We start from the raw sequence: 14,081 nt of genomic DNA on the forward strand, positions 1-14,081 counted from the left end.
CCACGCTGCTCCCCGTGTGACGCAAATCCGCGCGTGGGTGGACACACCGGGCGTGGGAGGCTTTCTGCACGGAATACCAAACACGAGCAGGTTACACGCCCACAGACACGAAAGGACTTTTGCAAGCCGACACGCACAAAGTGAGTCTCGGCATATTTCAATGACCGTATTCATGCATCCACTGCACTTTGCCTCTTTTCACTTAAATGGCACACCTTATAAACAGGGCTTGAAAAAGTGCAACAAAAGGTAGTCATGAATCATTGATGCTCAGTGATAGAAAAAGGTGAACAGGTCGAGGTCAAAGCAAGATCATGTATGTCTTCAACGACATAATTCAGGATTACCTCACACCATATCGTTTTGCTCATAGGCACTATTGAAACATGCTCATACACATTACTAAAATGATCTCACACATTTTTTTCCCACTGATATTCACGACTGAAATGCTCTCTCTCACACACTCACACACATACACACTACTATTTGCTCACACTCATTACTGCCACGCTCTCTCACACACAACTGAAAAGCTGTCACACACACTACAGAAATGCTCTCACGTGAAATACTTAAACACTCACCTCCTCAATTTTTTGCTCACACTACTAATTCTGTCTATCTATCTACTGTGTGTCTACTGTAAATGTATAAAACCATTTTAACAATGTAGTCTCGAAATGCACACTTGAAACAGGTATAGGATTTTTACCCACCCACCTTCCATCTAAATCCTTGTCTGAACTTTTTGTGTACATGTATTCGTATGCCGATATGACCTTCCCACATAGTGTTGCTGTAGATGAGTGCATCAGACAAGATCAAATCCAATACTACAGGAGACGACAAAGGAGCATCAGCTTGTTTTTGACCTCATTCTTCACCCACTTCACACAGACACATGCACACGCAACGCACGGCATAGTGCAGAATTAGGAGCAAACAAATTAGAGCGCCAGCAGCAAATAAGATGTGCACACACCCACGCAGCGAGGTGGGTCAACATTGGGCCTGCCTGTTCCCACAAGTCCTTGTTTCCCAAACATCCTGGTGCTTTGTATGGAGCCTCTTCCGACAAAATCAACTGTCTCATGGACAACCTTGATGTCTTATTGTGATATTCGGTTCCAATGTGAACATTCCACGGAACTGATTCAAACACAGCAAATTTGAATTTAATAAGTCCTGTCAGTCATTTCTGAGCATGTTTTCCTAGCTTTGCTAACGTTGTGAACTGACTAACAAGCAAAACAAAAAAAGATAAATTAGCTAATGATGTCGATTTCAAAAATATTGGATTTCTGATTAGACAGAGAATATTTTGAATGCTAGATGCTGGTGGTTTTTAGGACAAGACAAGGCATTATCTATGAATAATTCTCGTTGCAGACAGCATCTCCAGTTCTTTTAAATAAGGCCCATAAGTGAACATGGGAGTTGCCTTTCAAAGGTGAAGGGGCATCAGCCAGCCGAAAGGATTCGCAAACGATGTGGAATGCGCAACATTTCTGCTCCACAGGTCAGTTTATCACCTCTTTTTGATTTTTTATTGATTGTGATTTCCAAACAATAAAACTTCAAACCCAAAACATTCAGTGTTACCAAAGTAGCAGCGCTGGCTAACGTCGGCTCGTTTAGCTTAGTAATGCAAGCGCTGATCTCAACCTTGGGTTACTTTCCCTTTCTCTATTTCTGTCTTTTTTACATCGTTTTGTCGATATTTGGTTCGGATGTGAACATTCCACTGAGCTGCGTTAAACAGAGGGAAGTTGAATAGAGTGGGAATTTGCAAAGCACGAAAGTAGGCAGCTTCCAAGGTTTTCACACTCCCGAAGTCCTGTCAGTCATTTCACAAGCGTAGGTGTGACTTTTAATTTATTTGTGTCTGTTGGCGTCTGCCCTCCCACCTGCTGATAGGGCATGTGCCTCATTTGGCAGGAAGCCTCGTCATATCTCACTTTTCACCGCTCCCTCCTTCTATGCCTTTTTCTTCTTCTTCGTCCTCTGTTTGCTCCCCCCGGAGGAGAACGCCATTTCAATGACACGCCCACGCCTGGGCCTGTCAGCCCCTCGCCCTGTCAGAGCACCCACGTTGCTCCCCTTCTCCGCTCCCAGACAGCCCACATCCTCAGCACTTCAGCAGCTCTTTTAATCCAACTTCCCCCTTTGGTGGAGAGAGAAGTGGGGGTAAACAGGGGAAGGGGGAGAGGCAGCCACCGAAAGGCACAAACGTCCCTCCTCATTTGGAGCCAACATGGTTTCTCAAGTTTGTCGACGGGCGTGGACGCCGCTGGGAAAAAGGCTAGTCGATCTAGTATTAAAGTAGCAGCTTTTTTATCAGGCACAATTCTTGTGTGTGTGTGTGTGTGTGTTTGTGTGTGAGTGTGTGCGTGTGTGTGCGTAAGGCTCCTACTTTGTGTCTGTTGAGTGTGGGATGTATGAGCGGCTTACGTCTGACTGAACACGTGTGTGCTTGTGTGGGCGGGAAGTGTGCACATAGGAGTGATGTAGATGTGTGTGTGTGTGTGTGTATTAGAGGACATTGACTGTGTGCGGGCATTTTGGGCAAGGATGTGTGTGGGCGTAGCATGTGCAGTCGGAGGTTATACGACATGCAGACAGAGACAGTAGCGTGTGTGTGTGTGTGTGTGTGTGTGTGTGTGTGCATGTGCATGTGACTTTCAATAGGCGTCTGCAGTGTGAAAATCCGCCTTGACTCAAAGTGGAAAGTGCAAATGACCATGGTGAACACAGAGCAGCCTGGAGATGAGTCACACCCAGGCAACCCAGGGCCCCGAGCTGAAGAGACGGTTGACACTCCCAAGGAAAACCAAGGCCACGACAGTTGCAGTCAAAGCAAAATACTATATACTTCTATGTTGGTAGCAGGGTGGACGTGGCCAAAACAACAAATAAAACAATCCATTTTCTTAATTCCTAAATAAAAAAAATATGAAAATCAAACTCAGGTCCCTTATCTGACACCATACAACCAAACCGGAGAAAAACATTGAAAACTAAATGATTGGCAATTGCCTGGGACCCCAAGACTTCCAGGGCTCCCCAAAAGTGATTAAGATTTTTTTGTTCAGTTCAAAACAATTATTATTGTTTTAGTCTGAATTCACATGATTAAAAACATCAAAATGCATAAGATGTCACAATTGTTTCAAATAGTTACCCCCTCCCTTTTCATGCAGCGGACAATTGCACTAGGAAAACAAACTTGTTGACATGTTGTGAGGACAATAAAACAAAGTTAGAAACGATGAGTGGAGAAGAGAAGGCAAAAGGAAAACAGATTTTTAAATCAAAACGACCAAAGGTTTCAAACCTTTTCACAGTGAATGCGCGTAACCGACAACTCTTGCAAGTAGCAGTGACACTGCTGTCAGTGACGGCCAAGGAGGATGCAGCAGACATGAAGTGGAGAGTGACAGAAAGTCAAAGATAATTCACCAAGATGTAAGTATTAATTAGTTTTTAAAATTCTTATCGTTACAGTAAATGTTTTTAGATGATTTACTTGTTACATAATAATCATCAAGAAGGCTTTTAAGGACTTTATCGATTTTAGGAACTATGAGAATTTTCTAAAATTCACACTTATAGTTGATAATAAACACTAATATTCAAAATCTTTGCAGTCCATGAATGTGGAGGGCTCGATTGACTGGGTTTGCCTTCGGTCCTCAAATGACAAGCTAGTTATAAATACAAATGTTATTATTATTATTATTAATAGGAGTAGTAGTAGACAGTTAACAGGAAAACAGCACGCGTGTCATTGTTAATTTTAGTATATGCCGCCATGGGTTGCAAAAAAAAACAGATGGCGTGCCGCAATTCCCCCCCCCCCCCGGCTGTAGTTTGGAAACCCATCATGTGTTATTCTTTATAAAAGTCACACCAGCTATCAGAGATGAGGAAGACAGAACAATGCCAATTTTAAAACAATGAGGGCATAGGCATAATTTGCATGATTACTGCTGTGAACTTTTTGATGTGCAGCCAGCAACAACAGCAGCAGCATTTTGGGATTAGAGTCACCGCCTCCCCCCCCCCCCCCACGCACACGCCCACCACGCCAGCACAAGTCCCTGACTCAATTAGAAACAAAACCTCTGCAACTTCCTGTCACACAAGTACCCACATGCTGCCCCACCCACCTCGCAGCACCGCCAGCACAGTGAGCGCAGTCACTGACATTCATACAAAGAAGAGCAGTCGGCACACAAACACTTTTAATTACAGATCACATCTCATGAGGAGGCGGGGGCACTGACTGCACCTTGACATGGTGCGCACACACACACAAACACTATGTAAGCAATGGTCCACAACAATGCTTCTACGTTTGAGCCTTTAGCTTACTTCAACCACATACAGCCAGAAGTGGTACTAGTACTCACACCCTGTACTGTAAAAAAAAAAAAAAAAAAAAGAAGACTGGTAAAAGTAAAAATACTGATTCAACTCCACTGCAAGCCACTGAAATCTACTTAAATTCAAAAGTCAAAATGTTTTTTCCTTGTCAAATACAGTGGTGCCTTGAGATACGACTTTAATTCATTCCATGACCACGATTGTAACTCAAAACACTCACATCTTAAATCATTTTTCACCACTGAAATGCATGAAATTACCATTAATCCGTTCCAGCCTCCAAAAAAAAAAAACCTACAAAATGTTTGTAGTTCTTTCTAATACTAAAAATAGCACTCTATAATATTGCATTTTATAAAAACATACAGTAATGACATCATCAAATAAAATGTAAAGAAATTCAATAGTTTTTGTTTCAGTTCAATGGACATTGTGCTGCTCCTTCCGGTGTGTGCACCCTGGCTACCAAGGGGCAATATTATACAGACATACATATATTTTATACATACATGCATGGAGACAGAGGAGACGTTGCAACTCCTCAGCCGTAATACTTGTCGTTAAAATATATTTGCCTGTGAGTAGATATATTCAGGATTGCACAGAGCAATTTTGGTCTCGTTCTCAAAGGAGCACCAGAGGTTGTTGCTTGGTGCTTATTTTTTTTCCCGACCCAGCAATCTCATGGATTGAATTTAAAGTCTGACAGCAACCTGGGCAAAGTACAGCCCGTGGGCCACATCTGGCCCATCCGTAGTTTCTCGCTGGTCCTCAAAGCCTTCATAGGATAGTTTATTAAAACAATGCAATTTACTGCTTTATAAAAAGACAGCAAAGATGAGACGAATCTGCTGAAATATACTTTCTGTCATGAACAAAAAATATGCATTATTTTGAAATATAAATTACCATAGTCATCAAACAGAATTAGATTGAATTAGTCAAATGATTGTCACCTTTTAGTTTTCAAATCTCAGTTTGAAGCGTGACGACATGAAGTTGCTTTGTTTAGTAGCTCATGCAGTATCAGTTCAACAAAGGGAGTACTTGTCCAGAAAACTTAAGATGCCAAAATTTTGTGTGGTTGCAGAATGTTCCAATGTGACTGATCTTTAGCCCGTACAAATTACCAAATGACCCCCATCTTAATCGGAGTCCAGAGGGCACGCAATTTTGAATATTTTTTTTCCCCTAATAAATGAAATCACCATTTCAAAACAGCATTTTACAGTTTTCTGATATTAATTTTTTTGGATGATTTTAAACAAAATGGGGAAACTGCAAAAACATCATTTGAGAAGGGGGCCATTAGTTTTTCACAGCACTGTATACACAATAGGATATTAGCTATAATACACAACGTGGAATTGTCTTTGTTTTATGTTTAGCTTGATAGTAATCTTCAACTGGAAGTGGCAATAAAGTCCGAAGCAGTTTTGAAGGATTGTTCACAATCTGCCGAATTGCTGCTGGTTTTCTGATGTGAGTTGAGTTCACTGCCACCATGTAGCACTTGTATCTCATATTATTGCTCGAAAGTCAAAGCGGGAAATCACTCCAACGACAAAGAAACTCAGGTTTAATTTAAGTTAGAATTTTGCATTTTTTTAATGCTGCTGTGGTTTCATATGGGTAAATGTCGCCCATGCTATTTTCCAAAAGTTATTTACAACTCAAAATTTTAGGCAGTTTCTACCTCCGCTTGCTCCTATCTTGGCTTGTGCTGTTAAGCGACTCTGAAGCTCCATAGGCCTCGCTGGATTGCATTAGGAGGCGAATAAATGCTCCAGTAGTCAGTGATAAAATACCGAGTAGTAAATAAAACCTACAGTGGGTACGGAAAGTTTTCAGATCCCCTTAACCTTTTTACTGTTTGTTATATTTCAGCCATTTGCTAAAATCATTTAAGTCCCCCTCCCCCCCCATTAATGTACACACAGCACCCCATATTGACAGAAGAAAAATGCAATTGTTAAAATGTTTGCTGATTTATTAAAAAAGAAAAACTGAAATATCACACAGCTATAAGTATTCAGACCCTTTGTTGTGACACTCATATATTTAACTCGGGTGCTGTCCATTTCTTCTGATCATCCTTGGGATGGTTCTACACCTTCATTGGAGTCGCACACCTGTCTATATAAGACCTTACAGCTCACAGTGCATGTCAGAGCAAATGAGAATCATGAGGTGAAGGGAACTGCCTGAAGAGTTCAGAGACAGAATTGTGGCAAGGCACAGATCTGGCCAAGGTTACAAAAAAAAAATTCTCCTGCACTTAAGGTTCCTAAGAGCACAGTGGCCTCCATAATCCTTAAATGGAAGACGTTTTGGACGATCAGAACCCTTCCTAGAGCTGGCCGTCCGGCCAAACTCAACAATCTGGTGAGAGAGGTAAAGAAGAACCCAAAGATCACTGTGGCTGAGCTCCAGAGATGCAGTCGGGAGATGGGAGAAAGTTCGAGAAAGTCAACCATCACTGCAGTCCTCCACCAGTTGGGGCTTTATGGCAGACTGGCCAGATGGAAGCCTCTCCTCAGTGCAAGACACATGAAAGTTTGCTAAAGCACTTGAAGGAATCCAAGATGGTGAGAAATAAGATTCTCTGGTCTGATGAGACCAAGATAGAAATTTTGGCGCTTTAATTCTAAGCGGTATGTATGGAGAAAACTAAGCATTACTCATCACCTGTCCAATACAGTCCCAACAGTGAAGCATGGTGGTGGCAGCATCATGCTTTGGGGGTGTTTGCAATCGAAGGAAAGATGAATGCGGCCAAGTACAGGGATATCCTGGACGAAAACCTTCTCCAGAGTGCTCAGGACCTCAGACTGGGCCGAAGGTTCACCTTCCAACAAGACAATGACCCTAAGTACACAGCTAAAATAAAAAAGGAGTGGGTTCAGAACAACTCTGTGACTGTTTTTGAATGGCCCAGCCAGAGCCATGACTTAAACCCAATTGAGCATCTCTGGAGAGACCTGAAAATGGCTGCCCACCAACATTCACCATCCAACCTGACAGAACTGGAGAGGATCTGCAAGGAGGAATGGGAGAGGATCCCCAAATCCAGGTGTGAAAAACTTGTTGCATCATTCCCAAAAAGACTCATGGCTGCATTAGCTCCAAAGGGAGCTTCTACTAAATACTGAGCAAAGGGTCTGAATACTTATGGCTGTGTGATATTTCAGTTTTTCTTTTTTAATAAATCTGCAAAAATTTCAACAATTCAGTTTTTTTCTGTCAATATGGGGTGTGTGTGTACATTAATGAGGGGGGAAATGAACTTAAATGATTTTGGCAAATGGCTGCAATATAACAAAGAGTGAAAAACTTAAGGGGGTCTGAATACTTTCCGCACCCACTGTAAGTGCTGGCATGCTAATTTGCTGTGGATATTGTTTTTTCTATTTTTGACGTAATAGGCAAAGAATGTAGGTTAAAATATCCGTAACTGTCGTCAGCTAATGCAGCCATGTACAGTACACTAATTTCATGGCAATCCAATACACAAGTAATCAAAACAACAAGATTTCTTTAACTTGTATAGGAAAAATCAGAAACAATGCGAACTTTTATTTATGAAGAACACCTTTATTCAATAATCAAACAAAATCAGCAGGAAACTTTCAGGCCAAACTTTACCAATTGGTTTTAAAACTTTAGCGAATTATACTTTGAGCAACTGACAAAGTAACGGTGTAAGTTAGCGATGCAAACTAGAACTAGATTGATAAAAGAACATCTTTTAGAATGTATGAACTTGTGCATCAATCTTATCTCGACTTTAATTCTGCCACAGCTTTGTTGATGGAACCCATTGACAGAGTAAATGCTGATGGCCCACTAACATACACTTCTTGGATAACGGTCAAGATAAAAAATGCATATGCATAACGTTAAAGACATACACATCTTCATAAAAATCGTGTGAGCTAAACAATTAACATGTGGCCCTTCAAACTCTGAGGATACAAGTGCATAAGTAATCCTTACTACTCATTGATTAAACCCATTACACTCATCTTTATACAATCGTAATAACAGTAAAGACATGTAATAGTTGCAACACTAACAAATTCACACGTATTCATTCATATCTCAGAAATAGCCATTTATTTTGCTGTCTGCTATTGTGTGACTGCAAAATGGCTGCTTCATTGTGGCACTTCAGCTCACAGATCTCTGGTGAATTGCAACGAGATATTGAGGCTCTCTGCATCGGCATTCACGGTGAAGACAGCTTGAGTGACAAAGACAGACCATTTGTAAAAGAACCATAAAAAGAAGTCTGAAGACATTAAGATGCATTTGTGTTCATTTTCATGGAAAAGGCCTATTAAGAAATAGGAGAAAGATCGTGTGTGTGTGTGTATATATATATATATATATATATATATATATATATATATATATTATTGATCAAAATGTATGAAAATGTCCCGTATAATATCTGTTTGTATAATGGCAGAACAAAATGGCTTTGCTAACGTCTGACGAATTAACAAAAACTGTTAAACAAGCTCATGATAACATCTGAAAAATCACACCTTACTTGCATGTCTTACAGTCAACCAAGGTTGAGACTTCCCTTTTATGTTTTTACACCAGGTTGTCATCCTTGTAAAGTTGAAAAAGTCCATAATCCTTACCTATTTTGAATCGGTAAGGATTAGAAAGTATGGATATCTGTTTCCGAACGGAAGGAGTAGAAGTAAAAAAAACAGTCGCAAAAATAAATACTCAAGTAAAGTACAGATATCTGAAAAAATCTACTTCAGTACAGTACTTTTCACCCCTGCATAAAGCTGCCATTTTTCATGAGTTCATTGCAGCTTCGTCTAAACAGATGCAAATCATATCTAAATGTCTAATTCAGGCTAAACTAATAACAACTGTACATTCTCTCCTTAGGTTAATTTGAATGTCAGAGCTCCCACTGTGCTGACCCAGCAGGCTGCGGGGGCCCGAGGGGGCCCAGAGGGACACCACGCCAGGCGGGGCCCAACTGGCCTGCCTGCTTGGCTACGGGCTACCCACGAAGAGCCTGACAGGGTGGGCGTTATCTATGGCGTAATTGATCCAGCCGGGACAAAAAGGTTCCTTGTTGAGGCCGAGGAGGATGTGGACCAAAGTTTGTCTGTTAACTGTAAAAATACATGAAAAAAAAGATATCTGTTCTTACAACGCCAAAATAGGTTGGTTAATTTTTACATCCTCCGCAAATGATGATATAAGGTAAAAAAAGAAAAAAATAGAGGGAGGTAAAGTCAACCGCTGTTGAGATCTTTGCATCTTATGAGGTGTGGGGGGACAGCAGCAAAAATGGAGCGACATGAACCTGGGAGTATTAACAACGATTCAAAGCAAACCGTTCTCCATCCATGGCCTTGTTTAAAGACCCTGGAAAGTAAAATCATAGATTTGATTCTGAATACATTCTACATGTTTGCAGATAATTCCAGAAAATGTGCAAAGACTCAGAACTATGTAGTACTAAATTGTGGCAATCTAGATTTGTCACATCAAACTATTTTTCACCATTTGAGTTTTTCATATTTTTTTTGGGTGGGGCTAAAACAGCGATGCCTGACACACATGGGCCTCCAGCATGAGTCCCCCTCCCCAACTATATAAGAACTTGACCGCCTTTGTTCGCATCAATGGTTATCCTGCGCAATTACGAGTTACTTAGTTATTATTACTAGCTAGCTAAGCCTATTCTCCAAAAAGGCATTTTCACTGAATGCCACAATTTACAGAACAACTTGATGTCGTTATTGAAATTCCTAAGCGAGGTGGTGAGGCCACTGGCCGAGAAGAGCCGCGGAAGCCTCTTAGCTCACGAGCTAGCTGGCGGCTAGCACTTCTTGTGATGGCCCTGCAATGGGATATATTCCGGCAACCGGTGGCTTTAAGCGTTATATTTCCACAGCTCAAACAAGTAGGGCTGTATAGGTGTTTGAAAGTCTAGACAAAGTAGCATCCATTTTTCAGCAGGGAGTGGTTTCACGTATTCAACAGATATGTCCACAACGTCTGAGAGGGGAGACAACGGCTTGTTTTTTTTCAAGATTTTGAAGCCTCATTATATACTTGGCGAATTTCTTTTTTTTCATCATTCAAATTTGGCAGGCTTGTTAAGAGGACTCTTCTATGTGGTGGGTCAAATTTAGACTAGCCGTTCACATCTGTCGCGAGGATGGCTTACTATTGAGGACAACATGCATACACTGGAAAAAAAATACCTCAAAACAAGTACAACTTTTTTAAAAAACAGACATTTTGTCCCTAAAATATGGAACAAGTATGAATTGGCTTAAGATTCATAAAATTAAATCTTGTATCTGTAAGCAAGTCTTTTTGTCTTGTTGCAAATGTTAGCAAAATGTCAAAACAGCCTTTAAATAAGTGCAGTAAGATGTTTTCACTCAAAATAAGATTCACTAGGTAAGATTTTTGCAGTGTATACATGGACCAAAAACTGGAGATCACAATGTCAAATAACGGTCAAAAGCCTTGCCTTAATTCTACTACTACAAAACTACTCTCTTTCTTTTTCTTTGTATTTTCTAGCAGTCTGGATGCCCTGTGACTCCATGCTGCCACAGGTAGCCCACTTGGACAGACAACTTGTTTGAGCGAGGAAAGTTGGCTGGAGAGATATAGTTGAGTGTGTGGAACGCTCCCATTTTAAAAATGGGTTAGGATGTTTAAAATTGCTGTGTATCCATATTCCAAATCTTTTGAGTACCTTGAAGGTAGGAAGATGTATTTATATATATATATATATATATATTTTTAATTTAAGCTAATTTAACATTCTGGGACAAAGCCATCAAGCTTTGTAGCTGGTTGATGAAAATGTAAAATGTTCTCTTGTGATCATGTTTCATGCATGTAATTTCCAAACGTGATTATGTTAACAGAATGGCTGCAAAGATGCTTGTAATGTGCTTAATATTTTAAGATGAAATACAACATGGAACATGCTGAGAAATGTGAAAGCGCCACTAATCATCCAGAGCGTAACCCTTCACACCAAAGGACAACTGTGGATCCCGTGATTTGAAATCATTGATTCAACAAGTTTTATCGATTAACATCTGATGATGGAGCTCATGATTCATATGTGGTTGCCCAGGTAATGTCCTCGCTCTCCTGGGACTTCATCATGGCAATAATAGAAACTATACAGTAAACAATAAGGTCACAAACGGCGCTTCAAATACTGATCCAGTAACCATAGACTCCGCAAAAGGGCAGGCAACCCAGACTGCAACCAAGGCAGGGCCGGAGTCAGGAATTTTTCAGTGGTGTGGCCCAAAATTTAGTTGGGGTGGGGGTGCTGATCGAACTTTTTGCCCCTTTAATGCCGATCGTCAACCGGGGTACTGATTGTAATGTGACCAGATTTTTTTCCACAATGATTGCCCACGCATGAGGAGCATATAGCCGCTCTGCCCCTGAACCTAGGGCCCCAATTTGAAGGGGACCGTATCAATGACGAAACAACGGCACCACCGGAGGCTGCAATGAGAACATGTCGGAAAGCTGTTGCTGGGTAGGAGGTGGCCCAAGAGACACAGCTGATATTGTTTTTTATTTAAATTAATAAATAAAAAAAAAATCTGTTTTTCCATTGTCTTGGTTTTTTTGGGAGGGGGTGCTCCATAGTCATTTCTGCTTGGGGTGCCCAGGGGGTTTAGAAAAGCAATTTTCTGCACACTTGGGTTCTGCATGTTGCGAAGCAGCAGCATGAGTCCTGGGGGGGCTGCACACATATCACACTAACAAATTCACTTTGACATTTTTTTTTTTTTTTTTTAAACAATATTCTTACTTTTTGAGGAAGCGTAATACTGTCCTCCTACACACGCCAATCAGAAGCCAGCGCACCACGACCTCAATAACCCACCACACGCACGCCACTGGGGCGAGGTAGGAAAAAAGGCAATCCTCTCAGTGCGCTACTGCCATCAAGTGGTTAATGAGACAACTTCTACAACATTCTGCAGGATCCTGCATGCAGGGAAGACTTCAGAGCATTTCATGTGGTGCTAAAGCTAGCGCAACATTCCTACCAGTCATCTAACATTTAGCTTTTTACACCATGTATTAATTCACCTTTGTGTTATACACTACTACCAAAAAGTTCATGAAACTGGGCTATGTTGTGTAATTTTGATCTTTGCTTAAATTTTGAATGCGCATCTAAAACTGTTCAATATTTCAGATTTTTTTTTGTACAACTTGCTTTTCTCTAATCAGGAGCTGAACAGCACAAGTCACAACCTTTTTCTTTGTTTTAATTTTCCAACTACATCCACTTTTATGCCTCTCGGTAATTCTTCCTCTCTGTCTATATCTTTATTGCAACCTGCTGATAACTGACACTCCGTGGCCGCTTCCTGTTTGAATGCAAACAGCACGAGGAGGAGGACTGTATAAATACAAATTCTTATTGAACAAGAAAATGTATTGGTACATCCATTGTGCAGTTTGACGTTTGGCACCTCGTTAGAAAACAGCTAGTTGTGCAAAAAGTAGTGACACAAACAGTTGAACGTGCATTCAAAAAGTTTACAAAAGGTCAAATTACCAGCGCAGGCTCGAGATCAGAAAGATGAAAGGCATTTAACAATACATGTACAGTATTGGGAAATCTTTGGCATTTTATTTTAAGTGGTCACTTTCAATGAGAGTCTGACGACAATTCTTTCCCGAACTGCAGTCATCACACCTCTAATCCATGATACAAACCATCTGAAATGACTACGATGACAGAAGGGATTTAAATACTGTTTCGAGTATTACAGTGCTTTACTGGGAATGTGGAACATTTGGAGAGTAAAATCGACTTGTTGAATATTGACGTAAAAACTGGTTTTGCATAAAATAAATGCCTCCAGCTCAGAAAAGCACAAAAATAGACAACTCTTAAATTAAATTAAATCACCATCATATCACCTTATTAAAGAGGCACTTTGTCATCAACATAAGGCTTTAAAGTCTTAAAGTGACACCCAAGTCCAACTACTGAGATTTGAAGTGTTTTTTCTTTTTTTCTTTTTTAAATTTGCAGACCGAAACACATCTAGCGTCTCCTGCATTTTGTTTCAGTCTGTAGATGTTGTGGGGATGGGGCTCGGTCCACATGCGGGTGCGACGCCACAGTCACCGGTATTTCCGTGCGCCATCACCACTGCTCCGTCATTAGGAACCTGACGATTAAGACGAGAAATAGTTGACACATGCCATCGATGTTTGTGCTCACACATTCACGGCAATGTCATGGAAAGAAGAGCAGTGGAAGTGAGAACATGCACGAAGACATCTTCACATACGGTTATACGAATGCATATACCACTATGGGAGGAAATTTCAGTCATTCGCAATACTGAAATTTTATGCTCACACAAGACTGAAACTCTCATGCACTACAGAAACACTTTCATATACATGACTGAAACACTCTCACACTACTGAATTTTTATGCTCACACGATACTGAAACACACTACTGAAACATTTTCATATACAGTGGGGCAAAAAAAAGTATTAAGTCAGACACCAATTGTGCAAGTTCTCCCACTTAAAAAGATGAGGGAGGCCTGTAATTTTCATCATAGGTATACCTCACCTATGAGAGACAAAGAGGAAAAAAACAAAAAAATGCAGAAAATCACATCT

At 40.7% G+C, this 14,081-nt stretch overlaps 1 protein-coding gene and 1 long non-coding RNA gene across 3 annotated transcripts in view; one reads left to right on the forward strand and one right to left on the reverse strand.

Annotated features, from left to right (window-relative positions):
• On the forward strand, positions 1–11,958 carry LOC133402620 (uncharacterized). Its single transcript, XR_009768545.1, has 5 exons — positions 1–140; positions 1,393–1,522; positions 2,692–3,468; positions 9,304–9,444; positions 10,966–11,958. It is a non-coding gene; the product is annotated as an uncharacterized LOC133402620 (long non-coding RNA).
• Positions 11,959–13,044: 1,086 nt separating this feature from the next.
• The window catches only part of LOC133402612 (major facilitator superfamily domain-containing protein 6-A-like), a 25,093-nt gene continuing 24,056 nt past the window's right edge, over positions 13,045–14,081 (reverse strand). For both annotated transcript variants that reach the window (XM_061676555.1, XM_061676546.1), the window contains exon 7: positions 13,045–13,613. In XM_061676555.1, coding sequence (XP_061532539.1) covers positions 13,509–13,613 — 105 coding nt within the window. In that variant the 3' untranslated portion in view covers positions 13,045–13,508. The remainder of the gene's footprint in view (positions 13,614–14,081) is intronic.

This window comes from Phycodurus eques, chromosome 1 (assembly GCF_024500275.1).
Source record: "Phycodurus eques isolate BA_2022a chromosome 1, UOR_Pequ_1.1, whole genome shotgun sequence".
Lineage (NCBI taxonomy): Eukaryota > Metazoa > Chordata > Actinopteri > Syngnathiformes > Syngnathidae > Phycodurus > Phycodurus eques.